We start from the raw sequence: 25,719 nt of genomic DNA on the forward strand, positions 1-25,719 counted from the left end.
TTTTTAAGGAAGGATTTTTTTGTTTTTTTATTAGCTCCAATTTTGGTAATGACAACTGTTTTGTAAAACCTTATAGTTTTTGAGTTATTTATGAAAAACCGCTTTAAAACATCATTTTTTTCACGAAAAATCAAAAACTTTGATCTTTAATAACTCAAAAAGTATTGATTTATTTTAATAATTCTATGTAACAAATTTTGCTTACAATTGGTCCCTCTATTAATTTCTGGGGTTATTTTTCATAAAATAATTTCCACCCTCGAGCATCCACTTCCAGGGTAAAAGCGCTATGTCACTTTTGTTTCTTGAGGTATCGTCTAACTACTCACCAGTTTTCATGAAAATCGATGGAGGTTCAATGAAATCGGAGGTGAAAACTTTCAGTGACTGTACTAATAGTAGACTCTTCGAGGATGGCTAGATGCATCAGTTAAATAGTTAAATCAGTTTATAGAGGTAACGGTTCAGGAAGGATCCTTTCCGATCCCTAATACAGTTTCATTTTTATTATGGGGTGTTTGTTTTATGGGTTTAACGTTTGTTGATTATTTGATGTAGCTGATTTTTCATAGGTTATAAACATCCCTCTACAATTTTTTGATTTTGGAAGCCCCGCTTTGTAAGAGTCCACTGAATAATTGAAAAAGGGTTAATAATCAATGTTGGCATTTGCCACAACTTTGTTATTATTTTTTAGTTTTAATGTTAGCTACAAAAACTGAGGCAAGCCTTAAAAAGGACCAAGCAGCAGGGTCCAGAGATTTAGACTATTCCTTAGCATTTAGGAGGACACCGGTTCGATTCTGGGTCAGTCTGCTTGGTCCAAGTGTTTCTGTTTTCCCAATTTAAAAATTCATGACATTTCTCTGTATAATTTAATAGCAAGATATTGTTAATCATCATGGTCTGTATTTTGTTGAAATTTATTTGTCTATAAAAGTATATGAAAAAGATAATGTTTGAATAAAACTAAAAAAGATAAAGAATAACATGAAAATATCGATAGCTAACGTAATTGATTAAAAATCTTTCAATGTAAGAAATTATTTACCTCTTGCTAAGGAAGTAGTTACGGAAACTAAGTTTCAGAATAATTCAATTTGTCGTTGGTTTATAGAAATGAAAATCTTCTAGAGCTGATCACGTTCGAAAACTTTGTTGGAGTTAGCTTTGCCGGCTACAACTTACTGTCTCTAATTTTTAATATCTCATCCAAATCACGCACAACTTTTGTCACTTCTGTATTTCTAAAATTTTCTCTTGTGAGAATTTCAATTCTCTTTTCCAATAATTGCACTATATTACAGACGGTTCGTTAAATACAAATTGAAAATAAAAGAAATAAATAAGTACTAGTAGATTCATTTCATAGGCATTTGAATCTAATATTTTACCACATTATGGACATGAGATAGAGTAGACTAAAACCAAGGAGTGTTTTTCAGCAGATCTTAATCAAATACAACGATCAAACCGACATACATATCGATTGGTATCATTAAAAAATTGTAAAATTTCAAATTCATTCTTTAATTCAATTTGTTAAAATACCTAAAAGAAACCTAGAATTTTACTACATCATGGACATATAGTTCATTAAAATTAAGGTCTATCGTTTATACTATTTATTGAACGTAAACAACAATTAAAGATGTGCAAAATGGTTTTTAAAAAGCATTTAAATACAAAATGCAAATATTTTTTTGATTTGTTATTTCAAAAATAAAATATAAAATAGATTTCCCTTTTGTATTTTAAATGCTAAATGCAAAATAGGTTTTTTGAAACTACTTTTTTCAAATAAATCATTTTTTGTAGTACCTATTTAATTTTCTACATCTGCATAAGTAAGGATGTGAGTTCTTCTAGTTTTAGGGAAATGCGAAGTTTAGCTCAGGATAGGAAAGAGTGGAGGTACGTGTCCAACCAGTCTTAGGACTGACGACCTTATGATGATGATGTCGAAAAAGTATTTGAAAAGTTTGTCGTTCTCCTAAAATAAGGCGTGCAATTTTGTCCGAACTATTTGAATCTTAATTAGCCTAATTTCTGTATTATACAAATAAGAGCCTTTACTTTTTTGCGTCTGCCCGTTTCACGGCCTTTCTAGAAGCAGTTTTCAACCTCAAGCTAACCACTTCGTTCCCTTTCATGCAAATAAGGCAGCCCTCAAAGGGAAAAAGTACATCGTACTTTTCCTGGCACGTAATGAGGACCACTCTTAACGATTTATTTTCCGCACTTTTGACTTCAAAATGTGCGGATATCTCTGTTCGTCTTAGTCGTACGGTGGAGGTGGTTATTAAACGAGAAAGAAGTACCAAGACTTCGCCTTCGTGCCAATAATTTAACCAAATGCCGAATGAAGGTATATACTTTTGAATTTAAAAGCAAATCGAATTTTATTTCAAAGGTTTTCCTTACCTAAATCACAGGTAAACAAAATTGAGTCGAAGTTTATATAAACCAAATTCGTAGTAAAGATGGCTTTTATTCCAATATTGGAAATTTCTCGAAAATAATCAGAAGAAGGGTTGAGTCGCCTTTCTATGCTCGCGAACGGCTAATTTAGAAATTTGAAAAAGATCGTTAAAGGTGTATGTTTGGACCTCGGCGCTGTACGGGTGCAAAAAAAATACAACGTGTAATTATACAACACGCTATTGAAGTAAAACTTCTTCAAACACACAAACATACCGGGATAGGGGCTAAGGAATTGGTTTAATGGTATTATTTGTACACCATGAATATAAACTTTACACTATACATGCCGGAGTTGCCTGTAACGAACGTTGCATTGAAGCGCGCTCACGGCTCAAGCGATCCCCACCGCGAACTCGACTACGTGGCCCAGTAGAGGGGGGACATCGGTTGCATGATTTCGTTACATAGCAAGTCGCACGAAACGAACTTACCCTACCGTGCGTAAAGAAGTTTCACTTCAAAAGTCAGTGCGTGTTCAACCAGTTTTAGGACTGACGATATGATGATGAATCAGAAGAATGAGAATATCACAGCAGTTTTCATGTAAAATTCGAGTGGATTTTTAAAATTACGTTGATGATTCACTTTAGAGTCGTGGCCAACAGCGAGTCTGTCCCGAAAAATTTTTAGTCTGCCTTGTAGTTGTTAACATAAGTATTTTAAGAAATTTTCAATTTCGAAAAATCCACCCGTAATTTCTGAGTAGTACAGTACTGCAACTATTGGTAAACAATAACAACAAAAAGCAATATGACTATTACAGTAAATGTAGCAACTTCGAAATTAACAATTATTTCAGGTATTATTGTAGTAGAATCGAATATAGGGACGGTGTATTGCAAATTCGTACAAATACCTTCAGTCATCTTTTCGTATACTTAATGAAGTAACATAGTCCAATTAATACACTTTAAAGTTTTGAAGCGTCTTACGTGTACAAATGATTTTGAAAGTTCCGCTAGTTTACGACAGTTTTCAGAAAAGCATGTGGTATTTTCAGATAGACGTGATTAAAAAAAAATACATTCTACTGCTCACAAAATAATGCATTTTTGTTCGTGTGACATAAAAAAGAAATGCGTTTCTACTTTCGGTAAATATGTTGCCTTACATGTACACCAAATATTAAAAAACTATTGCATTCGCTATACGAATAAGGCAAAATGTTCCCGAACATAGAAATTACTTATACTTTGTCGGCAGATTTTGTTTTCATGTCGCTTGAGGGAAAATACATAATTTGGTGTTCGTGTGGAATATATTTTTTTAAGTACGTCTATCTGAATATATAACCTGCTTCTCTTAATAATGTCGCAAACTGACTGACACTTTGAAAATCTTTAAAACAAAGCGTAACACTTCCCAAAAGCTTTAAATTGCATTTATTGGACTTTTATTATTTATATGAAAAATGAAATGTTTTTTTTTTCAAAAACAGCTGAATGTCTCAAAAACTATTAGAGATAAGTATAGGGAACTCTTAATATAGTCGACTAGTCGATCTAAAATTGAATAAAGAAATCAAAAATATACCGGATATTTAATTTAAAATAATGGTTAGGTAGCATCCAGAAGAAATGGAATATCCAGTATGATTGAACTTATTTTAAGTATATGCACCACATGATTCCAGGCCACTTTTATAAAAACACTTTTATTTAAATGTATAAAAATAGGTGGAATACCCTGTATGTGAAAAAATATTAAAAACACCGAAAAAACTCATCCTGACATTGTCTCCACATGACTACAAGTACAAGGATGTTTTGAGTAAAGTCATTGAGTGAGTCTCGCATAGCTAGATATCGATTAGGGATGACGATCTGAGATCGATTAATCGAAGATTCGATTTTTAGTAAAAAAAATCGATTTTTTAAATCGATATGTAGCACTGAATTGATTCAGTGAATCGATAATTTTCCTTAGAAATCGACATTCGAATTTTTCTGTTTTCATAAAAATCATAAAATATTTACAGTTAGTTGAATGTACTCGACATGGACAATATGTAGAGTAACCCGAACTCAAACGAGAGCTAACCTTACATGCCCCTATAATTCCTTCCGACGATTTAATACCAAGTCCCCTTCTCCATGGTATTGAAAAACATGTATGGAAAAAACAGTTTTTCCTTGCCTCTCTTTAATAAATAAAAAACATAACAAAAAAGTTACGTTTGTAATGTCTAACTTGTTGTATTTGTTGAAATTGTTTATATTACTGAATTTCCTGAACTAAAGAATTCCCTGATTTTAATGATAAGAGATCAGTGATTATGGTGCCTTTCTTATTTTCCATAAAATGGATCTATATTTATTTTGTAAATTAAATAAACTCGAAAAAACAACTGATTTTTGAGAAATCGATTTTTTAGACTTCGATCTTTTTGTGAATCGACTCATCAGATTGCGATTCGAATCGATTTAAAAATTGATTTTTTCGAGAAGAATCGCCATCCTTAGTGCCGATAACCTTTATAGTAGAAATGGGCTAGGTACCCGGTTTGGATCTGGTACTCGGTTTGGATTTGGTACCCGGAGGCTCCGGCATTTGTTTTAGGATTCGGTCGGGTACCAGTTATCCAATACCCGGCAAAACCATTATCGGGTGCATCTCTATTTTACAGTCTTTTCGAAAATATTTATTGAAAGTGAATAACAAACGAACGTCGTTCGAAATTTAAAATTGATCTAATTTAAGAGAAATCTTTCAAAGTGACAACACTGTCTTCATTAAATTTCCTCTCGTTATCTCGCGCGTCGTGTTACGGCCTTGTGCCCTTTTGGGGCGCTACTATAAAGACTTGAAATTTCCCGACTGGCATACACGGTCCTTTGATGTTGTGTCGTATGGATAAGGGTGCGACGAGTGGGATTGGCGGTGTAAGTAAATTAATCCAATTTGCTCCCGTTTGTGTACGTCTTCTTGGTTGTGGCCGTATCAACAGATGACCCCGTTTCAAACAGCACAATCCGAAAATACGATTCGTATAACCGCAATTTTCGAATAGCTTGGAATTGCATTTGTAGGCAATGATAATACCAGGAAAAGAAGAAATAGAAGTTAACTTCAGTAGAACCTTACAATCTTTACTGATTTTGTACAACAATTACATAACAAAGTAATACCTTATTAGGGTCAAACTCTTTTAGGTAAATTTATCAAAAACACAATGATAATTGATATTTTTTTAAAATAAAGATAAGCCACACTTACGACGATTTTACTTATAATTAATGTCTAATATAATATTTGTTATGTCCAAGTCCATGGATTTTTTTTAGTTTAACAACTAAAAATGATAAAATCATAAAGTACTACTACTAAATATGAGGGTGCGTTCTTGAGCGCTAACTCGAAAATTATCCACTTTTTTCAGCAACTTTTTTGTAAGAAGTTAACTTTCCAATCAGAATACTTTGTTGAAAAATTCTTTTGCTATTTTTAGTATCAAAAATACTTACAATAAAATGATGAAAATTTGATCAAAATCACATTTTTCTTTTTAGTAATTTGTCAACAAAGTATTTCGATGGGGGAAATTTAATTTCCTATAGAAAAGTATAATTGTAAAATACTCTTAATGTGCACAAGTTTGGAGTTATCGCAAAAAAAACCTAAAAAATGAGATTTTTCGATTGGATCTCAAAAACGCGACCTAACATATTTAACAATAACAACCCATGGATGTAATTGTTCCTTAATAAAACCCCTATTCAATAGCCTAAATTATAGGGATTGCAAAACATGTGTTGTGATAAATCACTGTTTAACTGTCACCTCGGTTTTTTCTCTACCTGAGAAATACGTCGTTATGATTTTTTTTTGAATTGCATAAAATGCGCAATTTTGATCTATCACATTTTATTTACAAAACATAGGCATATATTTAAGCAAAACAGAAATACTGGTATGCAGGGGATAAAAAAGTAGGGAAAGAGTGAAAGTAAAAATAGAAGACGAAAGATTAAAAGAAGTGGCTGATTTTAGGTTTTTAGGAAGTCAGATAAGTCGGAGTAATAGGGATATAAGCAAAGGATAGCGCAGGGTCGAGTCGCCTTCAATAAAAAGAAGTCATTTCTATGCTCGCGAACGATTAATTTAGAAACATGGACGGTTGGCGCGGCGGAAAAGAAAATGTTAGAAGTATTCGAAATGTGGTATTACCGGCGAATGATGAGGATACTGTGGATAAAGAAGGTTACAAATGAAGAATTAGAAAGAATAGGAGAGCAGAGGATTCTATGGAAGTCAATACAAAAATAGGCGAGATAGGTTAGTAGTCAGAGACATATTAGAGGCAGGAACAAGAGTTAAGAGGAGTAGAGGTAGACCAAGATTAGATTACTGTTCGCAAACAGTTACGGATGTGGGATGTTCCAGTTTTAGGGAAATGCGAATATTAGCTCAGAAATAGGAAGGAGTGGAGGTGTGTGTCCAGTCAGTCTTAGGACTGACGACCACCTTATGATGATGAGGTGTATATTTATTATTTGCATTTTTGACAACGTCATCGGAGGCGCGCATCTATGATCTTGAAAAAACATTTTTGTTTAATGTTGTCAGATCGATACCCATTTAGCGACGTTTTGTACTGACATAAAACTTATTCCTTTTATAGTGATAAATGAAATTAATACTAAATTGAAGACAAAAAACGTATTGTCATTTCTTAATTTATATGACAATAAAATTTTTTAAATATCATTAGATTTCCTGAAATTGGTCAGCGATTTTCAAAAACTTTTTGATAATGATACCTATAATATATAATATTGGGAGTTAACAAATTTTTGCACAGAATAGAAAAAAGAAAAAAATAGTTTGAAGATTAAAGAATGCGTATAAATCGCGCAAAGGATATAAAAAGTTCTTTCACTTACCAACATAAATGGCTGTGGAATTGTGTTGAGGGTCATAGGGACAAACTGCCTGTCCCTGCTTCTCCTTTTCAATCGTATAATTTCCGTTGGCAATATTGTATTCCCTACAAACAGGTTTGAACGAGTTCGTGCCACAAATTAACAATCTTCCTGTATTCGTTTTCGCCATTATTCTTATGTAGTTTTGACAGTTTTCCTGAAAAAAAAGGAAACACAAATGTATTTTTTTTCCTTACCAAAACGGTGAAATCTGACAAATTGTGAAAAATGGAAAAAATGCTGGAGCAAAATCACAGCGAAAGGCAAGAATATGTAATGACAAAACACGAACGACAAAAACATGTTTGATTTATGTATGACATTACTTTTTATTTAACTGATGAAAACAAATAGAAAAGTACGAATTATTATAATAAAAAAAATTATTTACAAACGAATCGACCTTTACAATTATAAATTACCTAATGAATAGATAAGGCTACCATTATGAATTAAAATACATTAGAATAATTGTTCAATACAATGAATTCCACTTAAAAATAGTTGATAATATCTATAGAATATTAAATTAGAAAAACTACATTCAGAGTATGTATTTTAAAACTCGAAATTCAAAAAAAATAAAAATGTATACTCTAAAACCTCTTTCTATCCAATTTTGTTCACCTTACTTAACAGCGGTTCATACATCAAATAGCTTACAGACAATCCTAAAGATAAAAAAAATATATAAAAACTGCGATAAACAATATGTAAGCCACAACCGTAGAACTATTAAGCCTAGATTTAAGGAACATCTGTAATTCATACTAACTGTAAGATTTAGTAGAACAGAACAGAACAATGCAATCCAAAGTATCACGTATTTGTTAATTTTAATTTAAGTGTAGTATTTAATCGGAGATGATATTTTGGGTATGGAAAGGTTTTTGCTTGGGATTTTCAAACGCATTTATGAAATTTTGGGTAATGTTTTGTTTCGATTATTTACGATGATGTATTATTGTCAGTCGATTGAAAATTCTGGGATGAAATTCCAAAATTGCACAAATGGAATTGCAGGCAAGGGTTTCAGTTTACTGCAGGGCAGCAATTGATGAATTTTATTAATCGGTGAGGGTAAAATTCAGGTTTCAGCTTTTTACGAAACGTAAATATTTTGAAAGTTCGATGAGTTGTTTAGTTTCAGTATGATTTTTTTTAACTAATATTAAGGGTTACCAACCAATTTATCGGTAGTGGCTGTTTATTATTGTAAGAGTACGGTAATTAACGTAGAAATTACTATTAATTACTTCAATAACATCGCACGGCTTGCTTTAGAACTACCAATTGTAAATAGTGTTGCCCAAACGCAAGAACAAGACGAGACTTAGCCAGTCTTGGTCTTGGTCTTGCGCCAATACACCTGGTCTTGGTCTTGGTCTTGGTCTTGCGCTCCCAGTCTTGGTCTTGGTCTTGGTCTTGCAGCAAGAGTCTTGCAAGTCTTGCAATTACCTATTAGTCTATTACTATTTATTAAAGTTTACTTTAAATCCTAGAAAAACGTATTAGAATTGGAACATTGTGAGCTTGAATGAATATAGCCATAGTAAAGATCAAGCAGATTAATAAATAACTGAAGATTTGATAAGAAATTCGAAAAATCAACTGACCTATATGTCGTTTTCCATGGAAGTAACTGTTTCTTAATAAACATTTATGATCCTTGCTTTCTACCGCGCCGCCTCGCCACGTGCCGGCTCTATGATAAGGATGCCGCCGCAAATCAAACAATAATATAAAGCGTGTAAAAAAATTCGAAATTATTTTGCATGAGTATACCTACACCCTATGGCGGCAATCAAATAGTGTCAAATGTTATGATTTCGGCGTGGCGGCAACGATTGTTTTAGATTTCAAAAGAAGCCGCCGGCGCGTGTATCATAACCATGTACTTCCGAAAAGCGGCAAATTTCTTTGAGAAGTAAGTACAAAACCTTTGATGCCGCATTATCAAAGTGCCGATGGTTAAAACATAACTATGCATGCACTCAGTTTGATTTTAATAATTTTTTTATTCGCTATGTTTATGGTATTAGTCGTAATGCGCATAGGTCCAGTTTTTCATATTCTTTGATACAGTTTTTTGCGTCTCATAGAATTCCTAAGCGTACCTACCTATACACCGAACTGTTACACCTAACTACTCAGTGAAATAGCGCTAAGTCCTAGCTGCAAGACGCAAGAGTCTTGCAGGCTATGTCTTGTTCTTGCTCAAGTCTTGCACGGTCAGTCTTGGTCTTGGTCTTGCTAAAAATACGCGGTCTTGTTCTTGGTCTTGGTCTTGCAAAAACGCAAGAACAAGACTAAGACTGCAAGACCAAGACTGAATTTGGGCAACACTAATTGTAAAGCTTTAGAAATTACCGAGTCTATTTATTATACCATAGTAGGAAATATTGCAGTGGTTTTATCGTAGACACTATGCTAAATGCTGTAAATGACTAACTCTAATTGATTAATTTGCTTTTACTAATGACTTTCTTGGGGCAGATTATTGAAAAACGTACAGGTTCACTACAACCATTAAATTTCCTTAAATTCGCAATTTTCTTGCCAGGTGTTTTATAATAACATTCATCCTATTACTTAAACAAATTGACGAAAATTTTTACTATTCTCCTACATATATATATATCCAAAAGTTTCTAAAATTCTTCTGTTGTGCTCCTTAAGGATAACTTCCTTAAGCATTTACAATTACTCCTACTCAGGCTAAAACATTACAATCGTAACATTCATCCTCATGGCGTGTATCAATTTGGAACCGGCGATTGTAAATTCGACCGATTTAATGGGTTTTTGTTAATTACAGTGGCAAATTCGGCCGGTTTATGTCCAGGTAAACACAGAAAATAAAAATAACATCTTAAGTGCTAAACGCGAATTATTAGAATGTTGTTACATACTCTCTTAGAATACTCAGTAAAGGTAGGTGATCTCTTAATTAGTTAATTTACTACTGATAACCGAAAAATTAATATTTTACATTATCTGAAAGTAACATCACATGACTTCTGTATGAGGCTTTAAAATTTACAAACAAAATCAGTGCATTTTATTAAAGATTAAAATATAATAATACATACGTATGATAATTGCATTACTAAAGGAAACTGCCACTTTCTTTGGTAAAGCTTTGCTTTATTGTGGTTTAATATTCTTTTTATTTGAATAACTAAATACCTAAAGCAATATGTAGAAGGTAAATGTTCTCTCCAATAAATATATAGAAGCGGTCGAAAACCTCCTCGATCAGTTTTTTGCCAGCAAAGACCAAAAATTTTATGAGCGTGGAATTGTGCTACTACCAGAAAGATGGCAAAAGGTGTTGGACCAGAACGGTCAATATATAATTTAATAAAGTATTTGTTTATTATACGAAAACTGTCTTTCATTTCCACAAAAAAAAACGAAATGACTTTCCGAACAACCCTATACTTTAACTGTGAAAATACATTGTCTTTCAAAATAGGGACGAAATTTATTTTGCGACAACAAATAATTTATCAGTATGTATATGCCGCTGCAACTCGTGGACAAACTAAAACACTTGCTCATTTGTTAGGTATTAAGTGGTATTGAAAACACTCGAAATATAATTTTCCTCAGCCTCCTAGCGAAATATTCTGTTTTTGTTAGGAGGGGGGGGGCGCAATCGAATATAACAATATGCTGTACTTTATTTTTCCAACTAGCTTTATACACACACGCCCAAAAATATGCATTTATTAATAAAAAAAAACAAGTATCAAACATTAATGTTAAACCAATTCAATTTCATCCCACTACAGATTACCTCAAGTTAATGAGTTAGAACCCGAAAAACTTAAATTTTTGATATTAATAAAAAAAGTACCTAATACAATTTAGAGCATCGCAAAGGCATTTTTCGCTTTTTATCATCGTTAGGGCAGTAAGTCTCTCCTCTTTAATGACGGACCTGGTAGAATTTTTAACTATTTTAAGTAAACTAAACTTTTTTTCGTTCGAAGCCACCGAAAAGCTCTCTGTAAGTAGTAGCTGACAAAAACGAAAAGCTTTCCAAACAGCTATTTGTACTTAGCAGCTGACTTCATGATGCCTTGTATAGAAGAGCATATATATCAAATATCTCTAACTGCATAAGAAGCGCTTAGAACATGGCACATGTGATCATATGTGGATGCAGCAGATTCAATTTTTCAGTATTTTCACTTGCAATATTTGTTTTCTCTAAAAGGTTTGTGAGAATGTTTGATATTGAATTCAAACGTTCTACAACCATTTTGAGTTTATCTCGTAAAAAGATTGTAATATTATCTTAAACGCTAAAATTCCTTTCGATAAAACATATTTCTATCAAATTTTAGCACTTCCTATTAAGTTTCGAATTACATTTTCCTGTTGCTTTTTTGAAATTAGGGAATCTCTGGTTCTATTAGTAATGTTATTTGCGTCTACAATGTTCAAGTCTTCCTATCCTCTTTATCCCGTTTTTACAAGGCGCTTATAGTAATTGTCTTGCTTTGAGTTATTTGGCTTGAAATATTGACCAGGAGTTCGATTTTTTTGATGATACTGCAAAAGTAATCTTTGCAACCTGCGAGAGTTAAGTGAACACGGAACTAAGGATTAATATTAATTTTTTTTTGTCCCTATGCCTTTTTGTAATCTTATTACAACCTCTGTAGACGAATGGTCTTTGAGTTTCTCAAGCAGTTTTACTTACAGGCGTTTTTAAATTATGAAAGAAGTCTATTTTTAACATATTTCGTAATTAATAACACAAGTTGAAAAAGTCAACTGAACAGATACTGGGGGATGGGTAGCGTCCCGCGGCATCCCATCCCTTGGCTAGAGCTTGGTTTTGCTTATTTTCAATTTAATTCTAAGGGTCAAACGGATCGATGATTTGTCTTTGTTCATCTCCGCTGCTTAAAAAATCATAAATACGTATTGATACCTAATCGTATGTTTATGTTTAACTTTTACACTCATGGTCAGTTCGCGTTTAGTTTGTTTTATTTAAAAATTCAGGGGGCTGCAATTGCTCACTTATTACTCTTATTACAGTTGCATTGAGGTGTAAATTTTTTTTAGACATTTATATGTAGAATTTTGGGTTTTATTATTTTATTTAATGCAGTTCCACAGAACACTAATTTTATTTTCCTGTACTCATCACGCCAGTAAAAATTTCAGATAAATCTCTGTATTGTTCGGAACAAAGTAAGAGATGTTCATTCTAATGACTATGATTCACGTGTCATTTAAAATAAGTTGGGTTCTTGTTGTTTACTTAAGGAAGAACGACAAAAAGGTATAAGATGATATTTTATGAATTTGTGGGATATTTGTTTTAAAAGGCGGTCACTAGGAACGGAGTTGTTTTCCTTTAAACGAGAACTTATGTTCTCTTTGTGTTCCGTACATTTTCTTTGTGTAATGATTTGCTATGTTACAATGACGCCCTCTCTCTCAACAGTAACACAATCCTCTGGAACATTTATGCCCACTAACTCATCTCCATTAACTTTTTGCCAACATTTCAAGCCCTTGTATTGTTCAAGCTTGATTTACGCGCTTCTCTCTGCCGATGTTTTTGTTGCCACGACATGGCTATCTTAGCCGTTCTTATCCATAAATTTCCCACTACACTCGGATGCTATACAGTTTCAAATACATACTTTATAACTTCAAACATATTTTTTATAATTCCAGGTCCACTGTATAACTGCGGGTTATAGGGGAAAATGCAAAAATTCTCAAAAAGGAGGTTTGGTATGACGAAGCTTTTTCTTGAAATTGTAAACAGAACCGTGCATTTTTCTAATGTGTATATTTTAGTTTCCTAGGAAATGTATACAACTCCATGAGTATTAAGGGAAATGTATAAAATATTGTTTCAAAGATTTTTTAATACACACCTATCCTGGAAAATGTATACATTTCCTAGGAATTGTATGAAATTCCGATATCGTACTAGGAAATGTTTAAAATTAATGCTTTCTGTGAATAAAATATTCTAACATATCAGCCAGGGCGGAGGCATTAAATAATTTCCAGTCTGCCACAAATCTGCCCAACCAAACAATTACGTCACCAATGCATATGCAACCCAAGCAGCCTTTCGTATTATTCCCTATTTTATATCATAGGCCGCTACATATTGTTTTTCAACGTTCGATAATATGCTTCCTTATAATTTCCGCGTCTAACATATATATATCAAAATAATCGGTATAATCACCTTTCCAACATACTAAAAATTCGTATGTATTGGTGACGTTAATGTTTGCTTGGAGTTTATTTAATGTCCCTGCCCGCTGGAGGAGGGCTAATATCGGAATTTCCTAGGATATGTGTGTATTAAAAAATCTTTGAAACAATATTTTATACATTTCCTAAATAGCCTCGGAATTGTATATATTTCCTAGGAATTGTAAACAATTCCTACATTTCAAACATTTCCGATAACATATAAAGATACATTGAAAACTGACTACCAGATTTCTAATTCTTTCATTAGCATTATTTTTATTCAGCTTACTGTTCTTATCAGTTTAATTGTTTATAAATAAAAGTAGAACATAAATGTTAGCAAGACAGTCATGTGCGTTGAAAATGACCGCTATGTATGTAGGCTAAGCAAGTGTTATGGTATTTGGGGTAGGTACATCCCTCTTGGTTTAATTGTTAATTTCACCAAAATCTCCTTTTATATTTTAATTTTTGTTTGTATTGTGGGTATAACGGCTTCCTCGCACGTATTAAAACCAGAAAACAAACAAACGTTTATGAATGATAATTCATTAAAAAAATTCAACGAATTTAGTCAATATTTCTAAAAATATAAATGGTGGAGGCGCTAGGCCAGAGAACTTTTTTAAATTCAAACTTCTTACGGTGTCTTACATAAAGAACGAAAAAATTTTGTGCACGAAGAAAATTTAAAGTGATCTAATGACGTAAATTCGATATTTTTTTAATTGTACTTTTCTATTGTAATGTCGTTTTTCATTACGAAAATCATGGAATCTGAGTCTTGAGCCAATCTTCGCATTTCCTTCAAAGAAGAGCATTCCTTATCCGTAATATTGCCAATGTAATGTCTTGGTCTTAGTCTTACTACTGTGAAGACAGTCTTTCGCATGACCCAGACTAATATCAATTTGTAGAGGTTCCGGGAAAAACGCCACAAAATCTAAACTGGTCCAGACTCAATCTTCCACTATGGAACATTTGTTAACAAGACATCAGCTTATTTGCAAAACAATTGGAGCTGAAAGCACTAATCAGTTTTCTTACTGTCCTACTAAGAAAATTGGTTTGCCTTTTTGACTAGAGTTGTTTTTGCGAGTATATTCATGATGTCCTATTAATTCGTGATCCAAAGCAGATTCGAAAATCTGCGTCGTTTAGGTTTTGTGGAGTTTTTCCCGAACCTCTGCACACGCGGCTCAGTCAAAAATCTCGCTTCCGACAAAATTGACCTATCGTATTTATTTCATTTTTTGTTTCGCATCTCCTTCAAAGAAGAGTTTCTAGTTTTGCCAATAGTACAGGTTTGTCTCTGCCCTTCTTAGTTCCTGTTCGTGCTTCTACTACATACGTATGTCTCTATCTAACCATTTATGCTTCAGAAGACGTTTTATCATCCTGTCTTTCCTCTTCATCATTGACTTCCTCAGAGCTCTCCTCGTTTTTTTAAACAATCCAATACCTCGTCATTCGTAACCTTTTTTATCCACGGTATTACATCATCCGCCTATAATACATCATTTAACTTTTGATTTTCCTTTGCGTTTACCGTTTACGATTCGAAGTCATGCAGAGTCGTGTACCAAAGACATACATACTTTTAACAATCGTTTGCGAATTTCGAATTTCACGTACATTAATGTAGCTTAATTTTGTTAAAGGTGACTCAATTCTGTGCTATTCCTTTTTCCAATTTTGTAGCCTCTTAAAGAACCCTAATTTTACCTCCCTTGTATACAAAAATTGTGTTCTATTTTTATACTATGTTCTTTTGTTATTTTTGTTTCCATTCTTAAGACTGTCTCTAACTCATCTTTGTTCACCCTGCTCTCTCATCTGCAACATGTTAATCTTTGTCTCTAGTTATAATGTATATGTAATACATATATAAAACCAAACAACTAAAGTAGGTACGCCAACCTTTATGAATAGGAATTCATTAAAAGAATTCAAGGAACCTAGTCATTATTTCTGAAAACATATATGGTGGAGGCGTTAGGTCAGAGAATTTTTTAAATTCAAACTTCTTACAGTGTCATCTTTACATAAAGAACGGAAAACTGTTGGGCAAGAAGAAAATTTAAAATGAATGACAAAATTTTGTTTAAACTTTAACTTTTGATAATTTCGCTTCCATTCTTAAAAGTAACTCTTCCTTGCTAACACTATTATATCATCCGTAAATGTAAGCGTGTTAATCTTTGCATCCCCGTATCTATCCCTAATGATGTCCTGTTTTTAATAATATTAATCGCATCTTTATAGATTTAAAATAGCAGTGACAATATGCACCCTAATAGTCTAACTCCAAGTTCCTTTTAATATGTCTTTACTTTGCTGCTCAAATTCCGTATACAGGGTGCAGTGCATACCATTGGGATATCCGAAACGGTAAGAGATACAGCGTGGATTAAATTAGAGAAAACTTGCGTTTTTTATGCTTTTCAAAATTCTGAAAGAAAAACTAAGTGAACCTTAACTGTTCTCGAGTTATCGCAAAAAACTGAAATTTTCTTCTTTCTTTTGTAATTTTTTTATTTATTTTGACAAAATTGTGAATTTTATGACGTTTACATTATTGATAATGGGTTTTCTAATGAAATTATCAGAAATTTTTTAGGTCTACTCAAAGTCAGTTTCCAATCTTCACTTTTGGTTTTCTTATATTGGATTGTAATGCCAGTAAATACTCGGAGCGAAAAATACGATTTTATTGATGTATCACAAATTGCAGTTTGAACTTTTATGCGCCCCTTTAAAACGTTATTTTTGTATTTATTCGTTAATATCAAGTTGTGATGCTTACGAAATACCGAATTCATTAATAATAGTTTGTACATTAGTGGGAGTACTGAAGTTTTAGATCCACTGTATGTGATAAATACTAAATACTAATGAAATCTATTTTTTTTTCTCTATTTACTGGCACATAAAAATCCAACATGGTGTCCATAAGAAAATTAAGAGTGAACATCGGGAAGCAAGACTTTGAGTAAGCCTAGAAAGTTTCTAATTTAATTAGAATGCCCTTTGTTATTTACCTATACAAACTATGCGGGTAAGGCAAAACACCAAATACAGAAATTACACATTTTTTTTATTGGCCTTTTTTTATGTCTCACGAGCGGAAATGGACAATTTTGCGTGGAAATTTTTTTTTAAGGTTTATCTGAAAATGCTCGTAATGTATCACTTGTCTATCCTTGCGTCTGATCCCAATTTTTTAGGTTCATTTTCCCATTTAGCTAAAAATAGCAATTCCGTTGAAAGAAAAGCCATATTATTTTTTTTTTTAATAAACGATGCATAATAATGGTTTAGTTTTTTGAATATAAACATCCTTTTTTAAATAATAAAATAAGCCAGAGTAATGACGGTCGTTCCGAAGAAAGAAATTTGCTTTGAGGCCGGCCGCTGTGGCAGTGTTCCGCGAGCAGTTTTTCCAATTACAGTAATGCACTTTTACGTTACACGCGGCTATTCCGAGACTGAACACAAAAAAAAAATAAAAATAAATCAAAGGATTAACCTGGCCGCTAACTTTTCCACCAGAAGCAGCAGCAGCAGCTACTACATAGAAGTTGATGAAAGAGGATCAGTTTCGTAAACGAAGTAATTTAAATACATTAGGCAAACTGAAAAAAGGGCCCTGTTGCATGCCGAGATTGCCGTGGGATCAACGACACGTGGATGAAAATAAATGAAAATCGACTTATCGATTCGTGACTTTAGTCATCATTTATCGGCACGGCTCAGTATTCTCTTTGATATCTCCACGTCATGCCGTTCCGGTAGAGTAAAGCGAAAGGGGATTATTTTGAAGGGACTACTTTTTGTAATTTTTTTTTTTTTTAAATTTAGTTGTGCGTTTTCATGTTGAAGTATACACCAGCGACAAGTTGAAAACCGAACATGGGAATATTCTATTACAGCCGACTCGATAATTTGAAACTCAAGGGACCAGAGATAAATTTCAAATTACCTGCTTTTTACATTCGAAATATTCAAATTATTGATTGGAACTTTTTGTACAATTGTACCACATATATAACTCGAAGGACCATAGAAACGCCGAGTTGTAAATATAACGAATTTATTGTACAACTTACAACTACTATTGATGTCTTATGACAATAACTAAAGTCTAGTTACTCTCAGCGAGTCTACAAAAGAACTATTCTATCAAACTTAAAATTTTGTATACTAGATTCCGAAATCGACAAAATATCCCTCCCAGTAACGAGGTTATTGACAGTAATACCAATGCACAATATACTAACCATGGGATAAACCCTCATTTGTGCTTCTGCGAATTTGCCTACGTGACCGTAGATTTCGGAAATATATTTAAGTTCAATAACAATAACAACAAAATGTTTATGCCATAAAGTCCCTGCGTCGGCATATCACCAATAAGGTTCCTTAACATTACCAAGAGTTCAAAATAACAAGCGTTTAAATCAGAGCCGGGCAAACTTTAACTTCGTAGGAGCCGCTACCTAAGGTTAGTTTGGGTCACTCCGTACCCTTCAATGAGTACGAGAAAGTAAGCAGTAATGACCTATATTGCTTTCTCTTTTTATTCTCCTTTCCACTCCCATATCAAGTCCCTTCATCCCGTAGACGAGCGAAGCCTTTCTCGCAACTTAAATAATGCCTAGGAAAATTTTCTAATGATCGTCCCGCAGCTCAGGGGTAGCATGCCGGACTACGTTCGCAATACTAATGGGTTCGGCTATAGAACCTACGAAATGGAAGGGATAAGAAAAGGAAAAAATTATCTCACTCGCACTCGCAGGAGTAATCAGGAGCTCCTTGGCTATACCTGAGGAGCACTCGGGAGTCAAAAGAGCCTAGTTTGCCCGGTTCTGGTGTAAATAACGACGAGGGGGAGGGGGGCAAAAGAACACATTTAATATTAACCTTATGATTTATGACACACACACAAATACATACTACATTCCTATATTCGTACTAACTTCTTAATAATATCTTATGTTACTACATAAATATTAGTACTACCAGTAGCTACTATTTTTTTAATTGGAAAATTACGCGAGTGCGCGAAGTCCCGTGCAATTGCCCAGCTTGCCAACCCCCAACAGCCGCCTTTCATATCCGATGAATCAGATCCCATGAACCGCAAAAGACATGGTCCGTTGGACTTAGTCCTTTAGTGTCCCATTAACAAAAAATTGGGAAATTTGTAAAATTACTGGATTGGGTCCATTCGAAGTACTAACTTCTTACGACTTATTTGATATACTTATCCGTCGCTTTTTGAAAAACGGTCCCTGATTGTTGCATTCGCTGATCCTTTCGGAAAGTTTAAAAGATCTGCAGAATTTTTAATGTGTAACTTATGTGTTATATGAGGGTGGNTGGGATAAACCCTCATTTGTGCTTCTGCGAATTTGCCTACGTGACCGTAGATTTCGGAAATATATTTAAGTTCAATAACAATAACAACAAAATGTTTATGCCATAAAGTCCCTGCGTCGGCATATCACCAATAAGGTTCCTTAACATTACCAAGAGTTCAAAATAACAAGCGTTTAAATCAGAGCCGGGCAAACTTTAACTTCGTAGGAGCCGCTACCTAAGGTTAGTTTGGGTCACTCCGTACCCTTCAATGAGTACGAGAAAGTAAGCAGTAATGACCTATATTGCTTTCTCTTTTTATTCTCCTTTCCACTCCCATATCAAGTCCCTTCATCCCGTAGACGAGCGAAGCCTTTCTCGCAACTTAAATAATGCCTAGGAAAATTTTCTAATGATCGTCCCGCAGCTCAGGGGTAGCATGCCGGACTACGTTCGCAATACTAATGGGTTCGGCTATAGAACCTACGAAATGGAAGGGATAAGAAAAGGAAAAAATTATCTCACTCGCACTCGCAGGAGTAATCAGGAGCTCCTTGGCTATACCTGAGGAGCACTCGGGAGTCAAAAGAGCCTAGTTTGCCCGGTTCTGGTGTAAATAACGACGAGGGGGAGGGGGGCAAAAGAACACATTTAATATTAACCTTATGATTTATGACACACACACAAATACATACTACATTCCTATATTCGTACTAACTTCTTAATAATATCTTATGTTACTACATAAATATTAGTACTACCAGTAGCTACTATTTTTTTAATTGGAAAATTACGCGAGTGCGCGAAGTCCCGTGCAATTGCCCAGCTTGCCAACCCCCAACAGCCGCCTCTCATATCCGATGAATCAGATCCCATGTACCGCAAAAGACATGCTCCGTTGGACTTAGTCCTTTAGTATCTCATTAACAAAAAATTGGGAAATTTGTAAAATTACTGGATTGGGTCCATTCGAAGTACTAACTTCTTACGACTTATTTGATATACTTATCCGTCGCTTTTTGAAAAACGGTCCCTGATTGTTGAATTCGCTGATCCTTTCGGAAAGTTTAAAAGATCTGCAGAATTTTTAATGTGTAACTTATGTGTTATATAGAGACATGCAACGGATTAAGTCCGTCAGTAATTATAAACAATAAACCGTCAGGTCCGTTGGATCAAGTACGCCGGTTTGTTCCTGAGACAAAGTCCGTCTAGTTTAGTTCTAATACACACGATTGGATATTAGTTTTCAAATAAAATTTTTAGCACTTTAAATTTTTCCATTCCTAACTAAGTTTACAAAGAGATTGCTACTACCCAAATTAATTTATTGAGACAAATGGTGCAATATTTTTGTACGTTATTTTTGTTTTAAGAGAAATCTGAAGTAAAAGCTCATTATCTATTAAATGAGTTGTTTTTCCATTTTCCTTATAATTAATCCACATATTAATTGGAAATGTACCTAATGAAGCGGTTCAATTTCTTTATCGAGACAACACGCTATTATGAAAGTTATTTTCTATTTTTATTACTCGAACGTAAGTTAAAACTTTTTTACTTGCGAACACGTGTTTCGCCCATCTAAATCTCACGTTTACCTAAGAAGTGGGCAAAACACGTGTCCATAAATGAGTAATAATTTTGACAGTTTTAGATTCTGAAATTGTTTATGAGTATACAATATTAATTAATTTCAATTTTGAGGGTTATTCGTATCAGTGATACATCTTATTATCCCACATACGTATGTTATCTATTGTTTTTAGGCGAAACGTCGGACCTGTTTAAAAAATAATTAAATTATTTATCCTTTATCGTGACTCTGACTTAACATTTGAATAAAATCAATAGAAGAAATGGATATCATACGAGCTTAAAATGTTTACAAACACTAAAAGCCTGATGCCACAAGTGACAAAATCATACTTATAAGTTATAGTTCTTTAAACTTTTTGGGTGTTTCATTCCCACCAGACAGTAATGTTTGTGGGCGGGCAGTCCCTCCGGACTATGCCGGAAGGTAGGGCGGAAGGCCATCTTCAACCTGCTTTCAGGAATCGTGGGAATGGGTGGGTGGTGGTTCGGGTGAGAAAGATGAGACGGACGAAATGAAGACAAAAGAGAATGAAAGATTATCTGTAGAATATTACTGCCTCAGCATTTGCCTAAGTGATCCAAGGAAACCACAGAAAAACTTAGAGCAAGGCAGACGGAACCGGAATCGAACCGGCGTCCTCCCGAATGCTAAGCAATGGTCTAGACGTCTAGGCCATGTCGCTGGGTTAGTTATAGTTAAGCCGAAACCTCATATACGAACAAGTGGCAGAAAATGTTAACAATTATTCCACCATAACCTATATGTATAAGAAACTAGGTAATCTTCGCAGTATGCTACAAGATGAAATGGGGCGAAGCGAATTGTCCAACCGGTCACTCGCTAAGGGAATGCCGCGGTCTCCCTCCCAATATTAAATCATTTTTGCCGATTATTCTTCGATGGTATATCCGAATAGTGATTTTAATTTTTTGGACTGCAGACAGTCTCAAGGTGGTCATTTTAGACCCAAATTCGAAAATTTGTGATTGAGAAATTAGATATTTTTTTCTGGTGATTATTCCTCGTGGTGTGCCCGATTTTAAAAATAATTTTTTACAAACCTGCTCTTAACTGTGCATGAACATTGTGCCAAATTTGAACTATATTGGTTAAGTCGTTTAAGAGAAAAAACATGTCAACCGAATGTCCTGAATAGGGGAGAAATGGAGCTTTGCTCGCCTTCGGCTCGTTTGGCCCCAATAATTTAGTAATCAATAACTTTTATTTCTTTCCATTTAACGACCGCTCTTTATAACGCCGAAAAATGTTCAGTCCCTTAAGTGTCGTTATATAGAGTTTACACTGTATATCATAATTACAAATAATTAGTTTAGTAATCAATAAATAATGCAAATTAGTACTTATCCCAATACAATCTTAATTACCAATTTTCATTATGTAAGCTTTTGTGCAACGGATCCAAACCGGATACGTGAACGATCTACTAATTTAGTGTCAAGCTTAAAAATTCAAAGCTTATAGTTTATTTTTATTAATTTTTTACTCATTTCTTTTTTATTTTCAATGTCATGAAACTCTTGAAGGGTAGGTAATGATCTACTTAAGTTGCCTTGACTAACTTACCAAAATCTCATTTTCACGAGATGCATAATACTAATAATAAAAAAGAAATCAGTCAGAAGTTAATAAACATATAAATTATGATTTTACCACTAAATTAGCCCCTAAAAGTTTAGGCATCTTTCAAATTCATTTTAGCCACTGTTGTGCGATAATCATAACAAACCTAACAGGATTTCAAATTGCTGACGTTTCTGAAATAATTCATGACAGCGTTTAGTCAATTATAAACATAACTGTTTTTGTTTATAAAATTTCCACACAACATAGAATAATTATAATTTAGGTCAGATAGGTCATGTTTTTCTAGTAGCTTATTTTGCAACAATAATTATCTCAATACGCGATATTTATTCGCCCATGGAATAACTTACTATGTACCTACAGTAGAAGCGGAATACTGCAAAATTTACCGACAAAGCATTCTTTCTCAATAACAAACAAAAGATAAAGTTATTATAATTCACGAATGAATGAATAGATAGTTTCATCAATGAAAACCAACGCTAACGCTGCTTAGTTGTTAAACACCACACATCGTTAGTTGCTATCATGAAAAAATAAAAAATCAATGACATTTCCTAGACGACTTATTACATCATATAAAAGTTTAGTATCATTTTATTGCCCTGATCTTTACTCTCTAGTCTATAACTCAAATTTTTACAGGTTTTTAAGTGCAATAACAAATAGTGTCTTTACAATAACTGTTTGTTGTAATGGTACTATTTGCATGAGCAAATTGGTTATTTTTTTGAGAGTATTTTATTATGCATTACATTCAAGTGCTGAGTAGGAACTACAAATAATAGTAGGTACAACTATTGTCTTATTAATACAAACTGTTATTAAAGTATCTTTAACTCATTCGCGGATGTTATTAGGTTCTAACCCATAACACATGATGTAGCTATGGTTGGGACGATTAAAATTGGCAAAATCAACAAAAACTGCTGCGTTTGAACACGTCCTTGTTAACTTAGGAAATGCTTCATGAGTAGTACAGACAAAGTGAAAAAAGATATACTTCATTTACTTTCTGTAGCGATGTGCCCCTACCAATGTCTTGGATACGCGCTGGCAAAATCGTAGGTAGGGAGAAAAAAGGCTCATTATACTCTCGACTGTTGTTCATTAAACATAGTTTTTCATACAGTACCTGTCAAGAGTTTTGTTCAATCATGAATAGTTGTGCGAGTCGAAAACAAGCGTTAAAGCCTTTAATATGTCTTCAAATATAAATAAACATCTCGTTGATATTTTCAGTAGTAAATGGTACCAATAACAGCACATTTGAGCAATGCAATTGTAGTGGATAAAATGGTCAATTTTTCCGTGCAGTACTGTACGGATTATANNNNTACGAGGGTGGCTATGTAATATTTTTTTTACAATACAATTGGAAATAAATATCAAATTAAGGCAGTTTACTACATTTACATCATTTTAGTCTTATTAATGTTTTATTTAAATGTTTCACGATTAATATAATAAATTATTCTGCAATATGAAAAATATAAATTCTATAAAATTTTATTGCTATTTTTTACCTGTCATTAACGACTACATAGGGAGTTCGTCAAATATTTTCGGACCTTTCTTTTGGTTCGCGAGGAAAAAAAAGTTGGGAAACACTGATCTAGACAAACGTATGTCAATTATACACTTCCATAAACTTTATGAATTTATAGTGTTCTTATAATTTGCGCACCTGAAAATGTATTAATAGTAATAGATATATGAAAATTCTAGTAGCACAATATTTGCAAGTTCCAAAATATCCTCACTTATGAAGATAAAAAGGAGTGTCAATTAGAAATTTAAGAGGTTTTCTTAATCTCTTAATTTCATTAAATCGAAACTATTATACTACTTCCCATTGAAAACTAAAATATATTTTGAATTAAACTTTTGTCGAAAATATTACGTTACTGAGAATGAATTTTCCTCATTCCTTTTTTGTTGCTCATTGAAATGCTATCAGATATTACTTTTCCTCTTGTCACATGTCACGCGGTACAGTTTGCAAAACTTTTTTTAGTCCCCAAACATGACCCCCATGTCCAAAATTAATTTATTTACGTTATTTGTTCGTATTTGGGTCACAGAAATTCACAGACGGACAGACAAACACAAGAGTGACTTATAAGACCCCCGTTTTTCATTTCGTACGGAACCATAAAAAGAAGATGTTCTTGTGTTTTGGTATTAATTTTATTTTTTTTATTTTTTTTTTTCAGAATTCGTCTTTCAATCTCCCGAATTTTGTAGACAATACAATTTCCACTGCGATAGCAATGTAAGTAAGCACTTGACCTAAAACGTATATTATTTTCCATTTTAAAAATTACTTTAGTCTAAATGAACAGTTTTCTGTTTTCTCATTGTTGTACTATGCCTATAAAAATTATAGCCCAATATGCAAGTAATCATAAATGCGGTAAAACTACCTTACTAAAGCATTTTCAAAAAAAATTTGGAAATCAGAAGTGTTTTAAAAAGTTTTTTTTAAAAAAGATTTCGAAAAAAGGGTAGTAGTGCCTATAGAAGTCCCACCATCAATGCATATTCTGAAGTAAATTTAAAATATACATATAATTAGGGTTTCTTGCCCACCATTACTTTATTTAGATTTCTTGGAAAACTAGGTATAGGAAAACTATCAACGATAAACAAAGAAACTTTTGGAGAACAAACGATTTTTCATTTCATTTCATTAGTGGATCATTCAAGATTAAGTTGTTAGATATTAATAATTTTGTCTACATACGATGCCAACAAAATACGTAAAGCCACCTTCCACTCTAGCACGCTCCTTAGACCACGTAAAGGACCAAAAACTTGACTTAATGAACACAATAAAGGGTGATGTGACTTCTAGAGTTTTCGAGAATACGTTGTCAAAGTTTAATTATTTTGTGTACAAAGACTGCGAACAAAATAATAGAATCATTTTACTCCCTAGTATGCACGGTTTTGAAAATTTAGTTACCAAATTTTAATATTGTCCACAGACGATACGAACAAAATATGTAGCATTACTTTTATTTCCAAGTTTGCTCCTTACATCCCATTTACGGTTCAAAATTTGTCAACTTATGATTGCCAGAATTAAGGGTGCTGTAGCTTGCATGGTTTCAAACTTTGAGTTATCAAATTTTAATAACTTTGTCCAGAGGCTATGTGGACAAAATATGTAGAATTACATTACACCCCACGATGCTCCTTACATCCCTTTTACGACCCAAAATTTGCCAATTTATAATTGCAAGAATTAAGGGTAGTGTAACTTGTATAGTTTTGAAAATTCAATTATCAAATTTTAAAAACTCTGTCCACAGGTGATGCGAACAAAATATCCAGAATCACCTTACTCCCCAGTATTCTCCTTACACCCCTTTTACGATCCAAAATCTGTCAACTTCTAATTGCCAGAATTAAGGGTGCTGTAGCTTGCATGGTTTCAAACTTTGAGTTATCAAATTTTAATAATTTTGTCCAGAGGCTATGTGGACAAAATATGTA

General features: G+C 33.5%; 1 protein-coding gene and 1 long non-coding RNA gene across 2 annotated transcripts in view; one reads left to right on the plus strand and one right to left on the minus strand.

Moving 5' to 3' along the window:
* The window catches only part of LOC108736939 (semaphorin-1A), a 509,066-nt gene that overhangs the window by 19,486 nt on the left and 463,861 nt on the right, over positions 1-25,719 (minus strand). The window contains exon 5 of the mRNA XM_025973315.1: positions 7,368-7,563. Coding sequence (XP_025829100.1) covers positions 7,368-7,563 — 196 coding nt within the window. The remainder of the gene's footprint in view (positions 1-7,367; positions 7,564-25,719) is intronic.
* Positions 24,429-25,719, plus strand: part of LOC112904087 — an 18,708-nt gene continuing 17,417 nt past the window's right edge. The window contains exon 1 of the long non-coding RNA XR_003230887.1: positions 24,429-24,493. This is a non-coding gene — a long non-coding RNA (uncharacterized LOC112904087). The remainder of the gene's footprint in view (positions 24,494-25,719) is intronic.

The sequence above is a fragment of the Agrilus planipennis genome, unplaced genomic scaffold (assembly GCF_000699045.2).
Source record: "Agrilus planipennis isolate EAB-ADULT unplaced genomic scaffold, Apla_2.0 scaffold141, whole genome shotgun sequence".
Lineage (NCBI taxonomy): Eukaryota > Metazoa > Arthropoda > Insecta > Coleoptera > Buprestidae > Agrilus > Agrilus planipennis.